General features: G+C 40.7%; 3 protein-coding genes across 4 annotated transcripts; 2 read left to right on the top strand and 1 right to left on the bottom strand.

The window, feature by feature from the left end:
• The first annotated feature begins 441 nt into the window (after nt 1-441).
• LOC139192278 (uncharacterized) lies at nt 442-3274 on the top strand. Its single transcript, XM_070814137.1, has 3 exons — nt 442-586; nt 844-1443; nt 3000-3274. The coding sequence occupies exons 1-3, from the start codon at nt 442-444 to the stop codon at nt 3272-3274; spliced, it is 1020 nt and encodes a 339-aa protein (XP_070670238.1).
• An 11698-nt stretch (nt 3275-14972) lies between these two features.
• Nucleotides 14973-16808, top strand: LOC103430392 (uncharacterized). 2 transcript variants are annotated; one of them, XM_008368530.4, is made up of 4 exons: nt 14973-15599; nt 15752-15814; nt 15949-16023; nt 16156-16808. In XM_008368530.4, exons 1-4 carry the CDS (start codon nt 15159-15161, stop codon nt 16588-16590), a joined length of 1014 nt encoding a protein of 337 aa, XP_008366752.2. In that variant the 5' UTR covers nt 14973-15158; the 3' UTR covers nt 16591-16808. The 2 variants fall into 2 exon arrangements, with proteins under 2 accessions (XP_008366752.2, XP_008366749.2); XM_008368527.4 differs by having other exon boundaries at nt 14977-15599; nt 16132-16808.
• A 2004-nt stretch (nt 16809-18812) lies between these two features.
• Nucleotides 18813-22186, bottom strand: LOC103430391 (tubulin beta-6 chain). The gene is made up of 3 exons (XM_008368526.2): nt 21343-22186; nt 19841-20110; nt 18813-19762 (listed from the first exon to the last, which is right to left on the bottom strand). The coding sequence occupies exons 1-3, from the start codon at nt 21740-21742 to the stop codon at nt 19083-19085; spliced, it is 1350 nt and encodes a 449-aa protein (XP_008366748.1). The 5' UTR covers nt 21743-22186; the 3' UTR covers nt 18813-19082.
• Between the last annotated feature and the right edge of the window lie 68 nt (nt 22187-22254).

The following is a 22254-nucleotide window of genomic DNA, read 5'->3' as shown; positions in this document are numbered from 1 at the left end:
TGCATTAGAGCACTTTAGGTTTTATTATAGCTTGCAATTGACAGTTTGAAACCTGCATTTTTGGTATGTCTGAGTGGTGGTCGTACTTTTAAAATACATATTACAGATTCATGGTTTTAGCACTAGTTTTGCTTGTTTGCAACCTATAGGTTGTGGATTAAAAGGGAATCTTCTTCATTGCTTGTCCACTAAGCCGTCTAAGTCCATCAGCAGTCCTTTCATGATTGCTTCCATTAGCTATTCATGATTGTGTCTAGTCCACTAGCTGTTCATTAACCTTTCATGATTGTTTCCATTAGCCATGAATGATTGATTGTTGTCTAGCTCCTATAAAGAGCACTTGTAAATCATTTGTAAGATAACTGAATATACATTCATACTAACCTTAATTTGGTATCAAGAGCAACAAAGCTCCATCGAGCATTTTTTTTTCCGATCCTCATGGCTAAATCCACCAACTCACTCCCCTTGCCCACCCCTGTCACCATTAACGCTGCTGCTCAGTTACCTCTAAAACTCACACCCACCAACTTTCCTTCCTGGCGAGCTCAATTTAATGCCCTGCTTCTTGGATATGACCTGATAGGTTACATTGATGGATCAAAACCATGTCCTGCTGCCTCTTCTGCCGTGTCCTACACCTTCTGGATTCGTCAAGATCAGCTCCTACTACATGCTATCTTAGCTTCTGTCTTTGAACATATTATATCTCTCATTTCCTCCTCTAAAACCTCTAAGGAGGCTTGGGACAAGCTCACCAAGCTCTACGCCAACAAAACACGCTATCGGGTTCTCAACCTCAAAGAACATCTTATGCTCATCGTGATACACAACCTGTGTCAGTTTTTCTACAAGCTATCAAAGCTATCATCGATGAGCTTGCCATCATTGATTCTCCATTATCCGACGATGATGTTGCTCTACACGTCTTCAGTGGTGTTGGACCTGCATTCAAAGAAATAGCTACCGTTGTTCGAGCTAGCGATACCTCCATCTCCTTTGAGAATCTGTATGACAAACTCATTGAACATGAAACTTTTCTCCAACGGGATGCACCACCAGCTCCTATGATTACCCTTGTTGCTCAAGCTCCCCGCTCCTCCCAGCGTGACTTCAGGTCCACACAAGCCTCCCAACAACGTCCAACGAATACCATCTACAACTCTCACCGTGCTAACAACCACAAATCTTATAATCGCCGTTCCGGTACGGGGTATCGTGGTTTATGTCAATGGTGTGGTACTCAAGGGCATAGTGCAAAACGTTGCCCTCAACTTTCTTCCGCTCCACCTATGGTCAACCACACCACTATCCGCTCCTCAACATCATCTCCTTGGCTGCTCGACTCGGGTGCCTCTCACCATGTCACCTCTGACTCTAGGAACATCCCGGACTCCATTACTTATGATGGTCCTGATCAGATTATTATTGGTAATGGAACAGGTTTAAGTATTACACATGTTGGTTCCACATCACTCTCTTTTTCCTCTACCACCCTATTTCACTTAAATGATGTCCTGTGTGTTCCTTCTATTTCTCATAATATTATTTCCATTGCCAAATTTAATAGACAAAATGCAACCTCTATTGAATTTTCTCCTGATTTCTTTCTTGTCAAGGATCTCAACACGGGAACGGCACTTCTTCGAGGCCCGAATAAGGACGATACATATGAGTGGCCGTGCTTGATGCCTCAAAAACAAGTTATGAGCAGTGTGATGGACTTCTCCAATGTGTGGCACCGTCGGCTCGGTCACCCCAACCATCGAACCTTTCTTCAAATCCAACGTACCTCCTCCATTCCTATGTCTTTAACTCATTTTGTTTGCACTTCTTATCATTGCAATAAGAGCCACAAGCTTCTGTTTGGTCATTCTACGTTTGTTAGTAAGCGTCCCCTTAAACTAATTTATAGTGATGTATGGGGTCCTGCTCCCTATTTATCTACTAATGGTTTTTCATACTATGTTATCTTTGTAGATCATTTCACAAAATATATTTGGTTTTATCCCATGAAACACAAATCCGATGTTTTCTCAATCTTCACAACCTTTAAAGCTCTTGTAGAAAACTACTTCCACACCAAAATAATCACCTTTTACTTTGACGGAGGGGGAGAATATGTTAAACTCAAGCATTTTCTTTCCACAAATGGCATCACTCACCTCACCACTCCTTCACACACTCCCGAACACAATGGTGTTACTGAACGCTGCCATCGCCATGTTGTCGAAACAGGGTTAACACTTATCCACCAAGCATCCTTACCCCTAACTTATTGGTCATATGCTTTCAAAACTGATGTGTATCTTATTAATAGGATGCCCACTCATGTTCTCAATAATATCTCTCCATACAAAGCTCTATTTGGTGATCTTTCTAACTACATTAAGCTTCGTGTGTTTGGTTGCTTATGTTTCCCTTGGTTAAGACCGTACAATTCCAACAAGCTTCTTCCTCGATCTCGTCCATGTCTCTTTCTTGGTTACTCCTCTACTCAAAGTGCTTATCTATGTTTTGATCTCCATTCCCATCGTATGTTTGTTTCCCGTCACGTTCGATTTGACGAAAACACTTTTCCTTTTTCTTCTCCTGACTCCGTCGTCCCTCTAGTTCCTTCCCCCAACTCCACCGCATGGTCTGTTATCACTCTAACAACCATCTCCATTCCTGCTCACATTGCCGAGGTACCACCGGTTCCATCACACACCTCATCTTTTCAGCATGTTGCCACTCATACGTCTTTAGAGGTCTCGGAGTTATGTCTCTCCCCTACACCATCACCATCTGCAACTGCCCACCCCCCATCACCACATCTATCACTCCCTCACCCCTACCACTACCACCAAATAATTTCAACCATCACCCCATGACCACCCGAGCCAAAAACATTATCTTTAAACCTAAACAACTTTGCACTGCCACCAAACACCCACTTCATTCTCCCATTGAACCAACATGTGTTTCTCAGGCTATCAAAGATCCTTTTTGGCGTCCAGCCATGTTCGATGAGTTCAATGCGTTAAGCCGCAATGGCACTTGGGAGCTTGTTCCTCCTCAACCTTCACAGAATCTTATTGGGTGCAAATGGGTCTTCCGCATCAAAAGACATTCTGATGGCAACATTGATAGGTACAAAGCACACCTTGTTGCTAAAGGCTTTCACCAACATCCTGGCATGGATTTCTTAGACATCTTCAATCCAGTTATCAAACCCACCACCATCCATATTGTTCTTCATTTGGCTCTCACTCATGGTTGGCCTATTCGTTAATTAGACGTGAACAATGCTTTTTTGCATGGATCACTCTCTGAGGATGTTTACATGGTGCAACCCCCCGGGTTCGGTGAATCTACTGTTCCAACACATGTCTGCAAACTCCGCAAAGCTTTATATGGCCTAAAGCAGGCACCCCGATCATGGTACAAGGAGTTGAGCGTCTTTTTGCTCAATCAAGGATTTGTCAATGTCATCTCAGATACCTCTCTCTTTATTTTTCGTCAGGATAATAATGTGATCTTCCTTCTAGTTTATGTTGATGATCTTGTTCTTACAGGAACTAATACCAGGCTCATTTCTACGTTTATTCAAGCCTTGGCAAATCGTTTTTCTGTCAAAGATTTGGGGAACCTTCATTATTTCCTTGGGGTTGAAGTGATACCCACCACCACGGGTTTGTTTCTTGCTTAACATAAATACATCCATGATCTTCTAGCTAAAGCTAAAATGGATTGAAACACCCCAACCCCCATTTTTATATTTTAAAAATTTGTTTAGTCCTTAATTGGTGAGCCCGTGGGGCCCACCTTGTTTTATTTTATGTTTTCTGGTCTCCCTCTCTCTTCTCTCAGTTCTCTCTTCTCCCTCACCTCTTCCGCAACTCTCTCTCCCTCACTCTCTCGGCTCTCTCTATCTCAACCCCTCTGAGAGTTTTTGTTACCAACAATCATCACCATCATCTTTATCTCGTCGTTACGAACTCAACCATAGTCTTGGCATCTTGAAAGTCGAACCACGAAGCCCCGTACACGAGCTCCGGCGAGCACCGCCCCTTTCGAGGCCATTTCCAGCCAAACCACGGCTAGTTGGCCGGCGTGTAAGGTATCAATCCCTTCATCTCCCTGAGTACTACAACTTTCCTTTTTGTTTCACTCAATTTAGTTGAGTTTTAAAGAAGTTATACTCATTTGAATCTTACCCAGTTTCCGGCGAGTCCGACAGATTTCGAGGCATTTTCCGGCCAAACCACGGCGAGTTAGACGTCGTGTGAGGTACCATTCTCTTCGTCTCTTCAAGGGCTACAACTTTTGTTTTTTTCTCTCTTGATTTCGTTGAGTAGTGACAAAGTTATAGCCGTTTAAAGTTGGGTGGTTTTCCGGCCTTCTTCTTCGGCAAAACCAGGCCTTTCAGGCTGTTTAGAATCCCACGGGCCTTAAGCCCGTTTTGCCTTAGCCCAAATCCCCAGCCCGTTTGATTTTTATTTTAGTTATTTGTTTTAAAGACCCCAAAGGCCACATGCCTTATTTAGAATGGCCTTGGGCCGGTTTTTGGTTAAGGGGTTCTAAGCCCAGCCCTTTAATAAGGCCTTGGGGCCTGTGTGTATGTGTATGGGCTGTGTGTGAGTAGCCCGTGCATGTGTGTGTGTTTGTAGTGTATGTGTGTGTGTTTGGGCTTAAGCCCAAACCACCATTTTTCATCCTAATCCTTTTTAACCAAAAACCCTAGGTTTCTAAAACCCATTTAAAACCCTAATCCGGATTTCAAGCCTAAAACCCGATAGACCTAATTTGACCATTGACCCCCGGTCAACGCTGATTTTAGGGTTGACTTTTTGGGTTTTTGTTCGGGACCTTTCTTAGGGTAATTCAACGTTCTGAATCCGTTTCCAATGTCTGTTTTCCCAAATTCAATTGCTATTATATAGTTTGATTTATTGGACCATTTAATGTGCTTAGGGGCAATTATTGTGACGTTTCCATCTTTGCTAGTGGCGCAGCTTTTGGCAACTAAGTACTGTGAGTGGACCCCTTCTAAAATTACATGATTTTATAGTAAATGCATAAATGATTAGCATGCCTACGGATTTATGATTTGATTTATGTGAAGCTTGTTGATTTAATATATTGATTATCGTCTCGTGTTCTGGTGAGGAATTAATTGTTAGCCTATTTTGAGCTATATTTTAATGCATGTGACAGGTGCTGACACGTCTGGAAAAGCAAGCGCCTCTTCGATTTCTGAGATCGGCCCGTGGTTTCTGAGCAGACCCAGCTTTTGAGAAAGCAGGCGTTTCTTCGATTTCTGAGCAGGCTCATCTTCTGATAAAGCAGGTGCCTCTTCGATTTCTGAAGCTCTGTCGAGTGCTGATTTTTATAGAGGCATGCATTACGTTTCAAAGCACACTTGCATTGTCGCCTGTAGAAACTCCCTTCTTTCACTTCTGAAATCTTGATTTGTCTGACCTCTTCTTTTTCTTCAACACATTCGGAAATGTCTTGCCCATTTGACCGTCTTCTTAACTTGAATGTCAGGGAAGATATTGACATGTCTTCTCCAAAAAACATTTGGCATCCGTCCTTCATTGGTCAGGTGATGCCTTAGCACTCGACGGAGCTTCAGAAAGATGAAGCATCAGAGTTTGATTTTCCGGAGCCTTAACACTTGTGAAGCGCCAGATGACGAAGGCAGAAGTTGCCTCTAGAGTAACGCTACAAACCTTTGATGATCACTCTGAATCCAAACTTCAAACTCCTGCAGCTGGTCAAGCTTCCTCTTCATACTCGTTGAGTAATTAGTTGCGAGTATGTGCAACTCTTTAGTCTCGTGCCTAAGCATTCTAATCTCTTGACGAAGACTAACCATCTCAGCAATCAAAGACTCAACCTAACGAGATCGAGCGAGAAGGCGTTGGCCCATGTTTGATACTGAGGCTGCACATTGGACGTTAAAGGCCAGAAAGTCCTGAACAGCCAACTCGTCGAACCGTTTGGAAAGTATCCTACTGTTTCTTGGAGTGAGAAGATTTCTGGCCACCACCGAAGCAGTTGTATCGTTCATCATCATAGACTCTCCAACTGTAAGATGACCATTGGGGGGATAAGAAGGACGGATGCCAAATGTTTTCTGGAGAAGACATGTTAATATCTTCCCCGACATTCAAGTTAAGACGACGGTCAAATGTGCAAGACATTTCCGAAGGTGTTGAAGAAAAAGACGAGGTCAGACAAATCAAGATTTCAGAAGTGAAACAAGGGAGTTTCTACAGGCGGCAATGCAAGTATGCTTTGAAACGTAATGCATGCCTCTATAAAAATCAGCACTCGACGGAGCTTCAGAAATTGAAGAGGCGCCCGCTCAGAAATCGAAGAGGCGCCTGCTTTCTTAGAAGATGAGCCTGCTCAGAAATCGAAGAGACGCCTGCTTTCTCAAAAGCTGGGCCTGCTCAGAAACCACGAGCCGATCTCAGAAATCGAAGAGGCACTTACTTTTCTAGACGTGTCAGCACCTGTCACATGCACACTTAGCTTTGCGAAAATCATGGGCAATTTGTCGAAGCGCCGATCTCAGATATCGAAGAGGCATCTGCTTTTCCAGACGTGTTAGCACCTGCCATATGCACACTCAGCTTTGCGAAAATTACGGGCAATCTGTCGAAGATTTCTGGTGAAGTAGAAAGCGCGTGAATCTTACTGTTCAATCACCCAACGGTTGCCGACAAGAGTGAAAGAATAGTACATCTACCGGTTATTAAGAAATTCCTATAAATGTCAACATTCACCCTCCATAGCAAGGTAGACATACTCAACTTTTCTTCATCTCCGAGAATGCATTCCCAATGAAGCCTCTCGAGTCACTCAGTGTTCCTCATCCCTTGGGGTACCTCTGCAAACAACTCATCAAGAGCAAAAGTATTTCATATCATGAAGGTTGAAAGCAAGAGTATCTCATATCATGCTTTCTCTCTGTCCTTGTCTTTGTTCTCACCTACGGGACAAGGAGAAATAGTGCATGTGTGAAAAGGTGTAAAGTGGCCGAAAGTTGATGTTTGCAAGATGAAATGATGCAAAACATGTGTGTGAAATTTATCTAACAGCTAGTACATGTGGAAGTGAGCTGGAACACACAGTAAAGAGTGCAGAAAATCAAGTTTGAAGGCACATGGACAACTGCAAAGGAGTTGAATTGGCAAGAGATGAATAATTGCCTTTTGTTTAAAGCAAGACATGTGACAAAAGGGCATGTGCACTAGCTGTTTTTGCATCATTTGGTCTTTGTTTGTATTGTTTATTAAGGCCACTTGAGTGATTCTTTGCTTTTGAACTTCTATAAATGGAAAGTGAATGGAAGAACAACACACACTACACTACATCATAAACACATTCAGCTATTCCCCTTTCTTTGCCGCAACATACTATCCAAACTCTCCCAAACACAATTCCAGCAACCTTTCATCCAAAGCCGTGGCCTCTATCCAACCTAAATACATTCATGACCCTTCCATATATCCATACACATCCTTAGACATTTGTGCCGCAGCAAGGTAAGGAAGAAGAAGGTAATTTGGCGTTTCAAGCTTAAAGATTGGAGCGTTTTAGGTGTACTTCGTTCTATATTTACAATGTTTAAATTCTTTTTCTTTCGTTTTGCTGTGAACATGAGTGGCTAAACCCCTCTTGGCTAGGGGTGATTTCAAAGCCATGATTATATGTGCAATATGAGTTGATAAATTCCAATTATGAATTCCAGTTATGTGTGCAATATGTTTGAATCTATCATATCGTTTTTAAGTTTGTTTTTATGTCTTTAAATCAGTTTAGAATCAATTAGCAATCCCTCGTAATCCTCGGTTTAGAACGATCTCTACTTATACATATACTACAATTGTCAAAAGAGGGTTTAATTTGTGCTCTTTATAGGAGTTAGACAACAATCAATCATTCATGGCTAATGGAAACAATCATGAAAGGTTAATGGACAGCTAGTGGACTAGACAATCATGAATAGCTAATGGAAACAATCATGAAATGACAGCTGGTAGACTTAGACGGCTTAGTGGACAAGCAATGAAGAAGATTCCCTTTTACGCCCCCGCAAGACGGTGGTCCCGTTAAACACCGACATTGGATCGTAACAATTGGAAGCGTGGACGAGGAAGGGCTTTTGTGAGGATGTCTGCAAGCTGATCCTGAGTAGAAACATGTGACTTGAAGAAGCCACAGAGAGACTGAGGTATTGGAAACCTCCAACAAGTTGTCGAAATGTAGTAACATCAGTGAGAGGATAGCCATCAGAGAGAATCAAAGGAGTAGAGGTAGCCATTGGCGTGGTCACATCCTTAGCACCATCCATTTTAGCTTTAGCTAGAAGATCATGGATGTATTTATGTTGAGAAAGACACAAATCCGTGGTGGTGGGTATCACTTCAACCCCAAGGAAATAATGAAGGTTCCCCAAACCTTTGACAGAAAAACGATTTGCCAAGGCTTGAATAAACATAGAGAGGAGCCTGGTATTAGTTCCTCTAAGAACAAGATCAACATAAACTAGAAGGAAGATCACATCATTATCTTGATGAAAAATAAAGAGAGGTATCTGAGATGGCATTGACAAATCCTTGATTGAGCAAAAAGGCGCTCAATTCCTTGTACCATGATCGGGGTGCCTGCTTTAGGCCATATAAAGCTTTGCGGAGTTTCCAGACATGTGTTGGAACAGTAGATTCACTGAACCCGGGGGGTTGCACCATGTAAACATCCTCAGAGAGTGATCCATGCAAAAAAGCATTGTTCATGTCTAATTAACGAAGAGGCCAACCATGAGTGAGAGCCAAATGAAGAACAATACGGATGGTGGTGGGTTTGACAACTAGACTGAAGGTGTCTAAGAAATCCACGCCAGGACGTTGGTGAAAGCCTTTAGGAACAAGGCGTGCTTTGTACCTATCAATGTTGCCATCATAATGTATTTTGATGCGGAAGACCCATTTGCACCCGATAAGATTCTGTGAAGGTTTAGGAGGAACAAGCTCCCAAGTGCCATTGCGGATTAACGCATTGAACTCGTCGAACATGGCTGCACGCCAAAGAGGATCTTTGATAGCCTGAGAAACACATATTGGTTCAATGGGAGAAGGAAATGGGTGTTTGGTGGCAGTGCAAAGTTGTTTAGGTTTAAAGATATTGTTTTTGGCTCGGGTGGTCATGGGGTGATGGTTGAAATTATTTGGTGGTGGGAGTAAGGGAGTGATAGATGTGGAGATGAGAGGTGAGTAGTCGCATATGGTGATGGTGCAGGGGTGAGACAACTCTGAGACCTCTGAAAGAGACATGGAGTAACCAAGAAAGAGACATGGACGAGATCGAGGAAGAAGCTTGTTAGAATTGTAGGGTCTTAATCAAGGGAAACATAAGCAACCAAACACACGAAGCGTAATGTTGTTAGGAAGATCACCAATGAGAGCTTTGTATGGAGAGATATTATTGAGAACATGAGTGGGCATCCTATTAATAAGATACACATCGGTTTTGAAAGCATATGACCAATAAGTCAGGGGTAAGGATGCTTGGTGGAGAAGTGTTAACCTTGTTTCGACAACATGGCGGTGGCGGCGTTCAGTAACACCATTGTGTTCGGGAGTGTGGAGGAGTGGTGAGGTGAGTGATGCCATTTGTGGAAAGAAAATGCTTGAGTTTAACATATTATCCCCCTCCATCAGAGTAAAAGGTGATTATTTTGGTGTGGAAGTAGTTTTCTATAAGAGCTTTAGAGTGTTTATTGCACCAGACCGTCTCGTACTGGACTAGCTGCAGGGATTAAGCTGGACTGGTTTAGACTAGACTGAGCTGGACTAACTTAGTGAAACGTTTGGTGCAGTGTCGGACTAAGAAGCATGATAATAAAAACAGTACTGTTCACCAGATTTGTGTTTGCTAGACTAGGACTACAAATTTTTGCCATTGTGTAATAAAGTAATGCTACAAATCTCATGATATGGGTTAATTGGAGCATATTTTTGCCATGTATATTATGAATCTTAAAAAAAAGAGGACAATTGTTTTGTTTCTATTACCTGCTACTAGAATTGGAACATAGTATAGTTGGGACATACTATTTATAAATAGTTGAGTTTAATTTGCAAATGTGGCTTGGTTTAAACTCTATCACCCAAAAGAAGAAAAAGAATAGTGCCCAATACATGCAACTTCAACAAATACAAGTACATAAGAAGATACTTGTGACAAGTCAATCTTTGCCATTGATTGACTCTTAAAACATCATTCACTAAACTTTCATCCAGGATATTTTACAAAATGCTAGTGAACTATAGTATAACATTCCAAAGTAGATCTCCATAATTTACAAAATCCTAGTTAACATTAGCCAAAATACTTTATAGTGCAAAGCTAAGTTATAAGCCATAAACCTCTCCAAGAAGCACTTCTCTGATGGCACCAGCACAAAACCCAAACTCACATTTTCAAACCCCCTTATCAATCATTTCAACAACAAAACTTTAACAACTGAAAACCTTGGAACCAATCTCTTATTGGAATTGAAACCAAGAGCCATTGGATTTTTTGCAATAGTTTTTTTAGGCCATCCAATCTTGTTCGCTAAAAACTCCATTGCTAGCATTTGTTTCTTCTTCGACATAAACATACAATGTGGGTACAGCTTAAAAGTAGAGAGAACATTATCGCCAAACCAACCCCACGTTTTGTAAACTTGGCAACTTTGATTTCTATAGACCTATTGCTACCAAACAATGCGAATATTGCTGTTAGCGAAGTTGATTTCTGCAGATTAACACCCATTTGCTTAACCTCAAGCTTTTTAAGCTTTAGCATAAAAACGTAGGGATAACAAGCAAGCAATAGAGAAATGCAGTGTAAGGCATACCTAATTCTCTCAAAATTTGAATGTTTGGCGTCACCTTCTTGGCATAGCCTTCCACCAAGATCCACGAGCCCTTCCAAAAACATTGATTGCCATTTTTATCTCATAAACCATTCTCTTCAAGAAATCATAAGTGGGCACAATCCGTTTCTCCAAGTCGTAATCAAAAGATTCGGGTTGTACACCACTGTTTTTCAAGGTCCTGCTTCAAAACTCCAACAGACCTGAAAAACTGAAACTGCGGCAAATGGGTTTATGAGATAAAAAAAAAAAAAAAAACACACACACACACACACACAAGGTGTTTCCATTATCTACGTGTCTTCTACAAAAACTTTACAATTTCACACACACACACACAGACACACACACACAAGATTACACACACACAGACACACACACACACAGAGTACACACACACACACACATAGTACACAAAAACACACACACGCACGCACAGACACACACACACACACACACAGAGTACTCCCATTGTTGAAACCCCAAATTTTAAAAATCGAAAACAGCATGTGGGTAGGACTTCCAAGTTTGACAACTTTGACATCCTAAATTCCCAAGTTCCATCTCATCTTATGAAAACCCAAAATTCTAATCTCAATTTCACATAAATATCAAAACCCTAATTTGTTCAAGTGCAGAGGTCTATGATTGAAAATTTCTCAAACCCAAAACAACAAAATCAAATAAAGCTCAGTTAATATCACAAACTAATCCACACAAATCGACGAAATAAATCAAAGATTCGAAGCTTACCAGACAACTTGAGGCAGATGAGGGCGAGCAGATGCAGATGAGCAAAGACGCAGCGATGAGGGTGAGGATGACGACGATGAGGGAGCACGGGAAGGACAATGATGAGGGAAGACGTAGAGATGATGACGATAAGGGAAGACGCATAAAATCTCTCGTGTTTTCTCTGGCTTACGAGTCCGCCCAAAATTGGGGATCCTCGTTAAGAACGGCTAAGGAGGTCTTTAATCCGAGCGAATCCTTGCTAAGCTCATTAAAGCTAATCCTAGTGCACACCAAACAAAGGACTATAGTCTAGTCCAGTCCAGTTCTTCTTAATCCTGTCAAACAAACGGGCCCTTAAAGGTTGTGAAGATTGAGAAAACATCAGATTTGTGTTTCATGGGATAAAACCAAATATATTTTGTGAAATGATCTACAAACATAACATAGTATAAAAAACCATCAGTAGATAAATAGGGAGCAGGACCCTATACATCACTATAAATTAGTTCAAGGGGACGCTTACTAACAAGCGTAGAATGACCAAACGGGAGCTTGTGGCTTTTATTGCAATGACAAGAAGTGCAAACAGAATGAGTTGAAGACATAGGAATGGAGGAGGTACGTTGGATTTGAAGAAAGGTTCGATGGTTGGGGTGACCGAGCCGACGATGCCACACATTGGAGAAGTCCATCACACTGCTCATAACTTGTTTTTGAGGCATCAAGCACGGCCACTCATATGTATCGTCCTTATTCGGGCCTCGAAGAAGTGCCGCTCCCGTGTTGAGATCCTTGACAAGAAAGAAATCAGGAAAAAATTCAATAGAGGTTGCATTTTGTCTAGTAGATTTGGCAATGAAAATAATATTACAAGAAATGGAAGGAACACACAGGACATCATTTAAGTGAAATGGGGTGGTAGAGGAAGAAGAGAGTGATGTGGAACCAACATGTAATACTCAAACCTGTTCCATTACCAATAATAATATAATCAGGACCATCATAGGTAATGGAGTCCGAGATGTTCCTAGAGTCAGAGGTGACATGGTGAGAGGCACCCGAGTCGAGCAGCCAAGGAGATGATGTTGAGGAGCGGATAATGGTGTGGTTGACCGTAGTGGAGCGGAAGAAAGTTGAGGGCAACGTTTTGCACTATGCCCTTGAGTATGAGCTGATCTTGACGAATCCAGAATGTGTAGGACACGGCAGCGGAGGCAGCAAGACATGGTTTTGATCCATCAATGTAACCTAACAGGTCATATCCAAGAAGCAGGGCATTGAATTGAGCTCGTCAGGAAGGAAAGTTGGTGGGTGTGAGTTTTAGAGGTAACTGAGCAGCAGCGTTAATGGTGACAGGGGTGGGCAAGGGGAGTGAGTTGGTGGATTCAAACATGAGGATCGAAAAAAAAAATGCTCGATGGAGCTTTGTTGTTCTTGATACCAAATTAAGGTTAGTATGAATGTATATTCAGTTATCTTACAAATGATTTACAAGTGCTCTTTATAGGAGCCAGACAACAATCAATCATTCATGGCTAATGGAAACAATCATGAAAGGTTAATGAACAGCTAGTGGACTAGACACAATCACGAATAGCTAATGGAAGCAATCATGAAATGACAGCTAGTGTACTTAGACGGCTTAGTGGACAAGCAATGAAGAAGATTCCCTTTTAATCCGCAACCTATAGGTTACGAATGATTTAGATTGGTTGTTTGCAACTTGAAAGGACGGATTCGTAATGGAAAAGCTTGGCCATTAGGTCATGTAGAATGAGCCTAACCATCCACCCTATCCTCTCTTGCCTATAAATAGGGCTCTCCTCCTTCATTTCCTTCCCATTTACTAATGTGAAGCCCTTGAGCAACTTCTCCCCAAACTGGGGGTAAGAGCAAGAATGTTTCAATCCTCCCAAATCCTGCAATGGTGGGAGTCTTGTCCACTCACCCTTTTGATTATTCGCAGTGCTACAACTCCAGAAATAGAAACTAGAAACCGACCAAGTATAATTATACCTAGATTGCTTCTGTAAAAGCATGGATTTCAAATTTTCAATGTGAATTCAAGATGATGGAGCATGGTTTGCTACCCAAACAAGAGGCAGAGAAAGTGTTTGAGAAGAAGCAGAAGAAAAGTCAGCTGCAAAAGCTCAATTCTCCAATGAAATCTTCTGTAAAGACGAGCACAAAGTCAGTTACTGTTAAGAAGAACACACCATCACCAATAGCAGTTTCAAATAAAAAGCCGCCAACACTGGTCTCCAAAGACGCATCAAAGCTGTCCAAGAAGCAGAAGACTGAATATAGCAGCTCGAATGACGACTCTGATGACGACTTTATGGTGGCCAGTAGAAATATAACAAAATTGGATGTTAGCCTATTATTCGGCATTTGGATAAACCAATGACAACCTTGGGCTGATAGCCTATTATTCCGCATTTGGATGTAATCAACTTTTCATCGTAGTGAGGACGCAATGCATGAAGGAAGGTGAACAAAATTGGTTTGGAGTTTAACTTTTCGTCCGCAATTGGAGAACATTTTCTACTGACAATCTATTGTAGCAAATTCAAAGACGGTTTATAATGCTTAAAATAGATGACTAAAACCAGTTGGTGGCTTTACCATTCCAGTCCATCTATATAGGAAGATTTACAGAGGCATTTCAACCTTCTTCTGGTCACCATCATTTGATTCATCAGTACCATGCCACTCTTGTGTGATTCACACGAGCTAGGAATCGAATCCAAGATGTGTCGTGTGGAATACGAGCTTAAAATTCGTTTCCAACTACTGAGCTACTATGTGGTAGTTGATCTTAGTTTTAATTAATTTTTGCAAAGTTGATTATATAAACAAATCTAATTTTAAATACGAAATTCTATAAATTGAGAACGAACAATTTTAAGCAAAAATTCCTACTCATTATTTGAGTAGCTGAATGTTATTCATGCAAAATTACAAAAAGATCCTGTCCATGTGGCCGCACGACACGTAGTCCAACCGGGGATTACGAGACATTCTACCCTTAATTGACTAGGAATTTTCTTGCATATTCCTTCCTAGCAAAATAACTAACCAGGAAAACAGAAAGTAAGAAAAACCAAAAGGATAAAGGAAAACTCTCTCTCTCTCTCTCCTCAGTCCTCACTCCAGTGCTTCACACGTTCTCATTAAAAAATAATAAAAAATTACAAAGACCATAAACCCTAGGGGATCGGCCTCAGTCTCCTTCTACTCAACACGTGTCGCTCTCTCCTACCTCCTCAAGGATTATTTTCTCTCGCGTTCTATATAAAACACAGAAAAAATACCCGTCCTCCAAGCAACTCACTCTCTCTGCTTTCTCTGTCAATTCTCTCTTCCAATTCTCTCGCTTCCTTCAACGCCTCCGCAGCCGCCGTCGTCCGCCCTGCTTCCTGCGCATATATATACGTGCTTTTGGCCAGAAAGCCTGCAGTATTGCTGCAAAATCTTCGATTGTAGAGAGAGAAAGTGAAAGGCAATGGAACAGAGAGAAACACTAACAATGGAACAAAGGCTCCTCTTCTTCCCCCGTTTTCCGAACGCCAGCGACGGCGAGATAGAGGTGGCGAATATCCTGATTCATCTTCCTCACATGATCTCCGAATTGGAGACTCCGCTTCCAATTCCACTCGAGCTCATCTGGGGATGCAAGGGAAAGAGATCTGTACTCGCCCTGAAGAACGACGGATGCGCTTCCACTCTGCGTCGTCTGATTGGACCTGATTTTTTTTGTTCACTGCAACTCTGGGCTTCTCTGGCTCGCTGGCCTTCGGCGGCCAAGGCTCCGCCGCCGCCCCCCGTCCCTAATGCAGTCAAGAAGGAAACTTCCAGCCCTGATACGCCGCTGTGCTTCGAGCCCAGTGAATCTGACGAGAAGCAGCCTGACGACTTGAGTAGTAAACTCTTTAGTCAAAAAAGGGTATTTCTTTGTTTCTCTGATCTGGGTTTTGATTATCTGGCAATTCTGACAACTGGGTTCTATCTCCTTCTTTTTCTTTCAATTTACGGACTAAATATTTTAATTTATTTACTATTATTTACTGTTTTTTCTGATATATTTTGTTTCTGCAGAAGAGAGAGGACTGGATTACTATTGTGGACGAATTGACTTCGAAGGAAAAATGGCGATATCAAGTGAGTATTTTCTTATTTTTTTTGTTTTTGGTTCTTTTGCAGCAAGTTCTCTATCTTTTTCTCAAATTTAGCCAGATTATCCTTTTTCTTTTTCAATTTATTTATGTAATTTCGCTTTTTGATAATTTGAGCAGGAGCTTGAGGACGTGAAGCGTCTATTTGAGAAGATGAATGGTCTTAATTTGGAGTTTAAATCAAGGAAAGAGGAGGTATATTTTTGTTTCTTTTTTGCTAATTTATCCTGCATTCTTTTTGTTTCCCTTAAAAAATATTTTTTTCTGTTTTATTTTTCTTACCCTTTTTTATTTTTTAAACAGCTAACGAAATTTAGCCATAAACAGGAACAGGATCCCCATGTGGATACGGATCCAAGTTCGAAACCAGCCGCGCAATTAAGCCAACCGACCCAACTCACATTTGTAACTTCGACTTACGTAACTTCGGCTCCTCCGGCCCCAAGACAAGAGCCTTACCAACATCCTCATCAGGTGCAAATGCCAATGCAAATTCATCCTCCTGGTGTGATTCTTTATCAACGTCAACTGCAGCAGCTGATCATGGATCAGACGGCTAAGACTCAAAGAAGAGAGATCAATGCGGGCCCACACGGCGGTCACATTAACCTTTGTTTTAGGGATGCAAACGTGTTGAACTCCTCGCAGCCGTTTGATCTTAGCTTGGTTAACAAAAATATGATTAGAAAAAGGGCAGCCGAGGCAAGGCAGAAGAGACTCGAAATCTGCAGGGTCAAGAAACCTCGCTTCCACTCCAGATGACCTGGGCTTTGGCTCATGGTGTTTTTCATTTTTTACCCCCAATAATTTTATTACTTTATTTGGGGTGTAATTTTTATCCAAACCAAAGGTTTGGTGAGGTTTTAGCAATTATTAAGGTGACAGTTTTTAGTCACGGTTTTAGCATAAATAATAGTATATTGTGGATATTTGGTTACCTATAATTCCATATTATAAAACAAGAGAAGCTCGTAATGAAATTTTGGTCTTTAGGATTTACATTTGTGTTGGTGTTTGATTGATGTATTGTCGATAACTATTTTTGTTTGTAACAAAAAATGCGTAAGTCTCTATGTTTTGATTGAGGGAAGTTCGTCTAGCAGAACACGAAACAAGGTGCATGTAATTTTGAGCCCTTTTTTATTCCTTGTGCTCGTGTATAATAAGCATTTTACTGCATTAGTGTTGTATACCTATAAATTTTAACCACTTGAGCTATAAATCTCTTTATCAATCACGTAGTGTTAAAGTTTACCAAGCCGATGCTAATCTTAACAAACAAATAAAATGAGATGACTTGCATTTCAATTGGTTAAGTATGCACCAGTGTAAACTACATATTGAAAATTCGCAGCCATTGAGTCCTTAGTTGCACAAGTAATGCTTCATTCATCTAATATATATTATACACCAGAGCATAATAGAGTTTTTAATGAGTTAAAAAGTATGCACTGATAGTACTACACGATCATGTCATACGTCGAAGAATAATAGTTAGGAAGTTTTAACAAAACACTCATAATACTGTTCACTTTTAATGAAAAACCACATTTATACTTTTTCCTGATACTATTCACTATATCTTTAAAAAGAAATTTTCATTAAAAATGAGGTTTTTTTTAGAATTTTCGTTAGTTTTCCTTAATAGGTTATCTCATATAGTAACAACATGGAGCAGGCCTTAAGTCTGGGCCGTTACAGAGAAAAATGGCCCAAAAAGAAGATGGCCCAATGGGAATTCTAAGTTGGCAAGAGAATCTCGGCCGTAGATGACGAAGAGTACACTCGCACCCGAATGAAACCCTACTTGTGTTCCTATATAAGCAATAGTTATTCTCCGAGATCAGAAGGCCTCAGCTGCCTCCTCCTCCTCCTCTGCTGGGAAAGATGCAGAGTCAAATACTATTATAATCTCTCTCTTTTATATAATTGTGTGTATAATTTTGTAAATCAAGATAGAATTAAATATTGATGCAAGTGACGAGAATTATTAATTGGTACGAGAAGCTTGCAATTTTATTTGTGCAGGCGATGTTGCACCTCATACTTCCATGACTCTGATGCATCTAAATCATCTGTGTTTTCATTCCTTTCTCTCTTCTTTTCTCCTTTTCTTTGGTTTTTTTAATTGTTTTCTTTTATAATACCATCTAGATTTTCGTGAATTTTGTTTTTATTATCTTGAAATTCCACTGGCATAATCTGAAATTCGTTCGGTTTGGGATAAAATCTGAAATTCCATTGGTTAATTAGGGTTTCTTTTATATTCTATTTGAAATTTTTTGTATTTCTTAAAATATTTTTTAAGAATTTTTCTTGAAAATAATTTTTTTTTAATTCAAAAACTTTAGAAAATGAAGAGGGGGGAGAGAAAGAACTGAGAGAAAGAAAAGAACGGATTGAAGCAGAAAAAAAAGGTGGAGAGAGAAAGAAGAAAAAAGAAATAAGAGTGAAGAGGGAGAGTGAAGTGAGAGAGAAAAGAAATGAGAGACTTTAAGTTTAAATTTTTTAAAAAGTTATTTTTTGTGTTTTTAGAAAATAGATTATAGTTTTTAGTAAGTTTTGAATTCAATTTTTTAAAATAGTTATACCAAATAAATTTTTAAAGTTTAAAATTTAAAAATTGTTTTTGAGTTTGAAAAGTTATATTCAAGTAGAGTACCAAATAGGTTTTTGAGTTTCACAATTTTTATTCCCCAACTGCTAAGAGTTTTTCAACCCAAATTTACTTGTTTGAGGTTTTACCATTTTATACAAATCACCTATCAATCTTAAAGAAAATAATTATGCCCATTTCTATCTCTCTATCAATCTCTGTGTCTCGTCAAAGTGGAGCGAATATTGAGTTTGAATCCCAACCTTAATGCAATCCGAAAAAAAGTGTGATCAAAATTGAATTTCGGCGTTGCAAAAAATCTATGAACTTCCATGGTTGCATCCCAACCTTAATGCAATTTGGAAAAAAATAATCAACGATTGGCAGCTAATGCAAAAATGACAATTTTATTCCGTACTTGGAAAAGAACAATCACACAATATCGTCTTACAAGATGATATAGTAACAGTAACTTAATCCAGCAAGGTGATGATCTTGCGTGATTAGCCGAGACAACAATCCACAAGCAAAGACAAAAAAATGATAAAACCAAAAACACAGATTTTACCATTTAAGTAGACAAGCAAGTAATAAAGGACACCCCTTCCATGTCAAACATCTGTTTCTTCCCGTCCTGATTTGTGATTGCCGGCATGTTCTATTCCTCGTAATTCTCTTCGGCACCTTCCTCCTCGTACTCGCCCTCATCCTCCACGGTTGCATCTTGGTATTGCTGGTACTCCGCAACCAAATCATTCATGTTGCTCTCTGCTTCGGTGAACTCCATCTCGTCCATGCCTTCACCGGTGTACCAATGCAAAAAGGCCTTGCGCCGGAACATGGCTGTGAACTGCTCGCTCACTCTCCTGAACATCTCCTGGATTGATGTAGAGTTACCAACAAAGGTAGATGCCATTTTCAAACCCCTGGGTGGAATATCGCATACGCTTGACTTCACGTTGTGAGGGATCCACTCAACGAAGTAGGACGAGTTCTTGTTCTGCACATTGATCATCTGTTCGTCCACCTCTTTGGTGCTCATCTTCCCCCTGAACATAGCTGAGGCTGTCAGGTAACGTCCATGACGAGGGTCAGCGGCGCACATCATGTTCTTGGCATCCCACATTTGCTGAGTCAGCTCCGGCACAGTGAGGGAGATATACTGTTGAGATCCACGAGAGGTGAGAGGGGCAAACCCGACCATGAAGAAGTGAAGACGTGGAAATGGAATGAGATTCACGGCCAGCTTCCGGAGGTCTGAGTTCAACTGTCCAGGGAACCTTAGGCAGCATGTTACACCGCTCATGGTTGCGGATATCAAATGGTTCAGGTCACCAACTGCAAACCAGAGATAAAATTAAGTACAATTAGAACCGGTGCTATAATAATTGTACAAAGAATTAGATTGTCACTCACAGCTTGGGGTGCTGAGCTTTAGGGTCCTGAAGCAAATGTCATAAAGTGCTTCGTTATCAAGAACCATGCATTCATCTGCGTTCTCAACCAGCTGGTGCACCGAAAGAGTGGCATTGTATGGTTCCACAACGGTGTCTGAGACCTTTGGTGAAGGGAAAACAGAGAACGTGAGCAGCATCCTGTCAGGGTATTCCTCTCTAATCTTTGATATGAGAAGGGTTCCCATTCCAGAACCAGTTCCTCCTCCAAGAGAGTGGCACACCTGAAAACCTGGCCCGTACAAAAAAGAATATGTCAATCAGCATATCGATAACAAAAATGGAAATGGGTAAGTGAGGTTTCAAGTTTTTACAGGAACAAGGATCCAATACAATCACACATCCTCACACTAACAAATCAATGATACAATCATACAAGGCCCTATAAGCCAAACTAAAAATGGTTGAAAAAAGTTCTTACTGCCATCTTAGAATATAAGCTAAATGTTCCACTGTAAGCACAAATCAGTAATCCTCAAACAATTAAGCATGTTCCATTGTGTAAGTTACTGCCATCTCAGATTTACTGCAACAGTTAATTTGCTTAAAGAACCGACACAATGTCTGTGTGGTGATATATTGACGGTTGGGAAATCACAATCATATCAAATACAAAGAAAGTAATCAGATTTGCTAATTTACATGTAAATTAGCAAAAAGACAGATCAAACATCAAAGACTACTTTCTTGATCTGTTTATCCACTGAAGACCATAAAACTGGGGGGACCACAAGCAACTCAGCCTTATAAAGACAAATTATATAAATGGAAAATGAAGACAAATTATAATAAAATTTTTTTTTAGCACATCGATATTTTTACACTAAAAAGAGAATTCGGTTAAATCACACAATGAACAATTTAATTCAGTATAAAGAATATTGCTTTTATAAAAAAAAATAATATTTGCGAGACGCAGTACAGTTGCCCACATGGCAATGTTGGGAAGCTGACGATGAATATGTCAGATCAACAATGAAACAAAAAGTACAGGACAAGATTAGAAATTAGAATCGTTTTATCTTAGATCCTCTGCCAAGGATGCGGAATAAAAAATGCATTGACTGCCACGGTCAAGTAGTTGAAATTGTAATCAAGTTTACCGAGCAACTTTATAATTTTGGAATTAGATTGAAGTTTTGGATGAAGGATCTGACAATCCTAGCTTTGTAATTAGGTTAATGTTAAATATGTAATTAACAACTCATTCATCTAGCTAATGAAAACTGTAATCAACTGAATTTTCAAGCATCAATGTTTATAATCTCGCAGAAAATCAATTCCGATTCAGAAGCATTTTGAAGTCAGATTATCAATCTTTAACGACGAACTCATAGAGCTACAGAAAACAGAAACCAACTGAACAATCAATCAAGCATCAATATATTCAATAGAGCAGAAATTCAAATCCAATTCAGAAGCATTTCATTTTATAATTCATGTCGAAATTAAAAGAAAAACTACCTTGAAGGCAATCACAATTCTCGGCCTCCTTGCGAACAACATCGAGAACGGAATCGATCAACTCAGCACCTTCGGTATAGTGTCCTTTCGCCCAATTGTTGCCGGCGCCGGACTGGCCGAAGACGAAGTTGTCAGGGCGGAAGATCTGGCCGAAGGGGCCGGATCGGATGCTGTCCATGGTACCGGGCTCAAGATCCATGAGTACGGCGCGGGGGACGTACCTACCGCCGGAGGCCTCATTGTAGTAGACGTTGATCCTCTCGAGCTGGAGATCGGAGCCGGCGTCTCCGCGGTACCTTCCCGTGGGGTCGACGCCGTGCTCGTCGCAGATGACCTCCCAGAACTTGGAGCCGATCTGGTTGCCGCATTGGCCTCCCTGGATGTGCAGAATCTCTCTCATTGTCGCGACGGAGGTGCCGGAAATGAAGCGAGATCTGCTGCGCTTTTAGGGTTGTGGGAGGATTGACGAGAGGAGGGAGAGAGGCAGATTATGAAGGAGAAGGGGAGGAGAGAGTGGGAGGGTGGTTAGGAAGGTAATAATAGCCGGTGGGATATTTTTTTAGCCAATTGGCATGTTGGTTGCCGTGTGTGTGACAGCCAGACAGAGAGAGTACGGACAAACAAACTACCATCTCTCTCTTCTTTTTCTCTCCTCTTTCTCTGTGTTGCTCTGGCCGGCATGAGTGCGCACGTTAATTCGGGGATCCCACCCGCCCGCCAGATAGTTTCCCGCGGGAAACAGTGTTAGAATTTAACCGTTGATCATAAGATTTAGTCCGTTGATTTCCTTTTTACTGTCATTGACTCTGTTTGGCTGGACCAGAAAATTCCCGAAAATTGTGTGATGCATCGATGTATTGCATACATTGTGATGTTAAATCGTATATTTCTCCAAAAAAATATATATATATA

This window comes from Malus domestica, chromosome 15 (assembly GCF_042453785.1).
Source record: "Malus domestica chromosome 15, GDT2T_hap1".
Taxonomy (NCBI): Eukaryota; Viridiplantae; Streptophyta; class Magnoliopsida; order Rosales; family Rosaceae; genus Malus; species Malus domestica.
The sequence above is the reverse complement of the archived record's forward strand: the minus strand, read 5'-3'. Positions and strand labels throughout refer to the sequence as shown.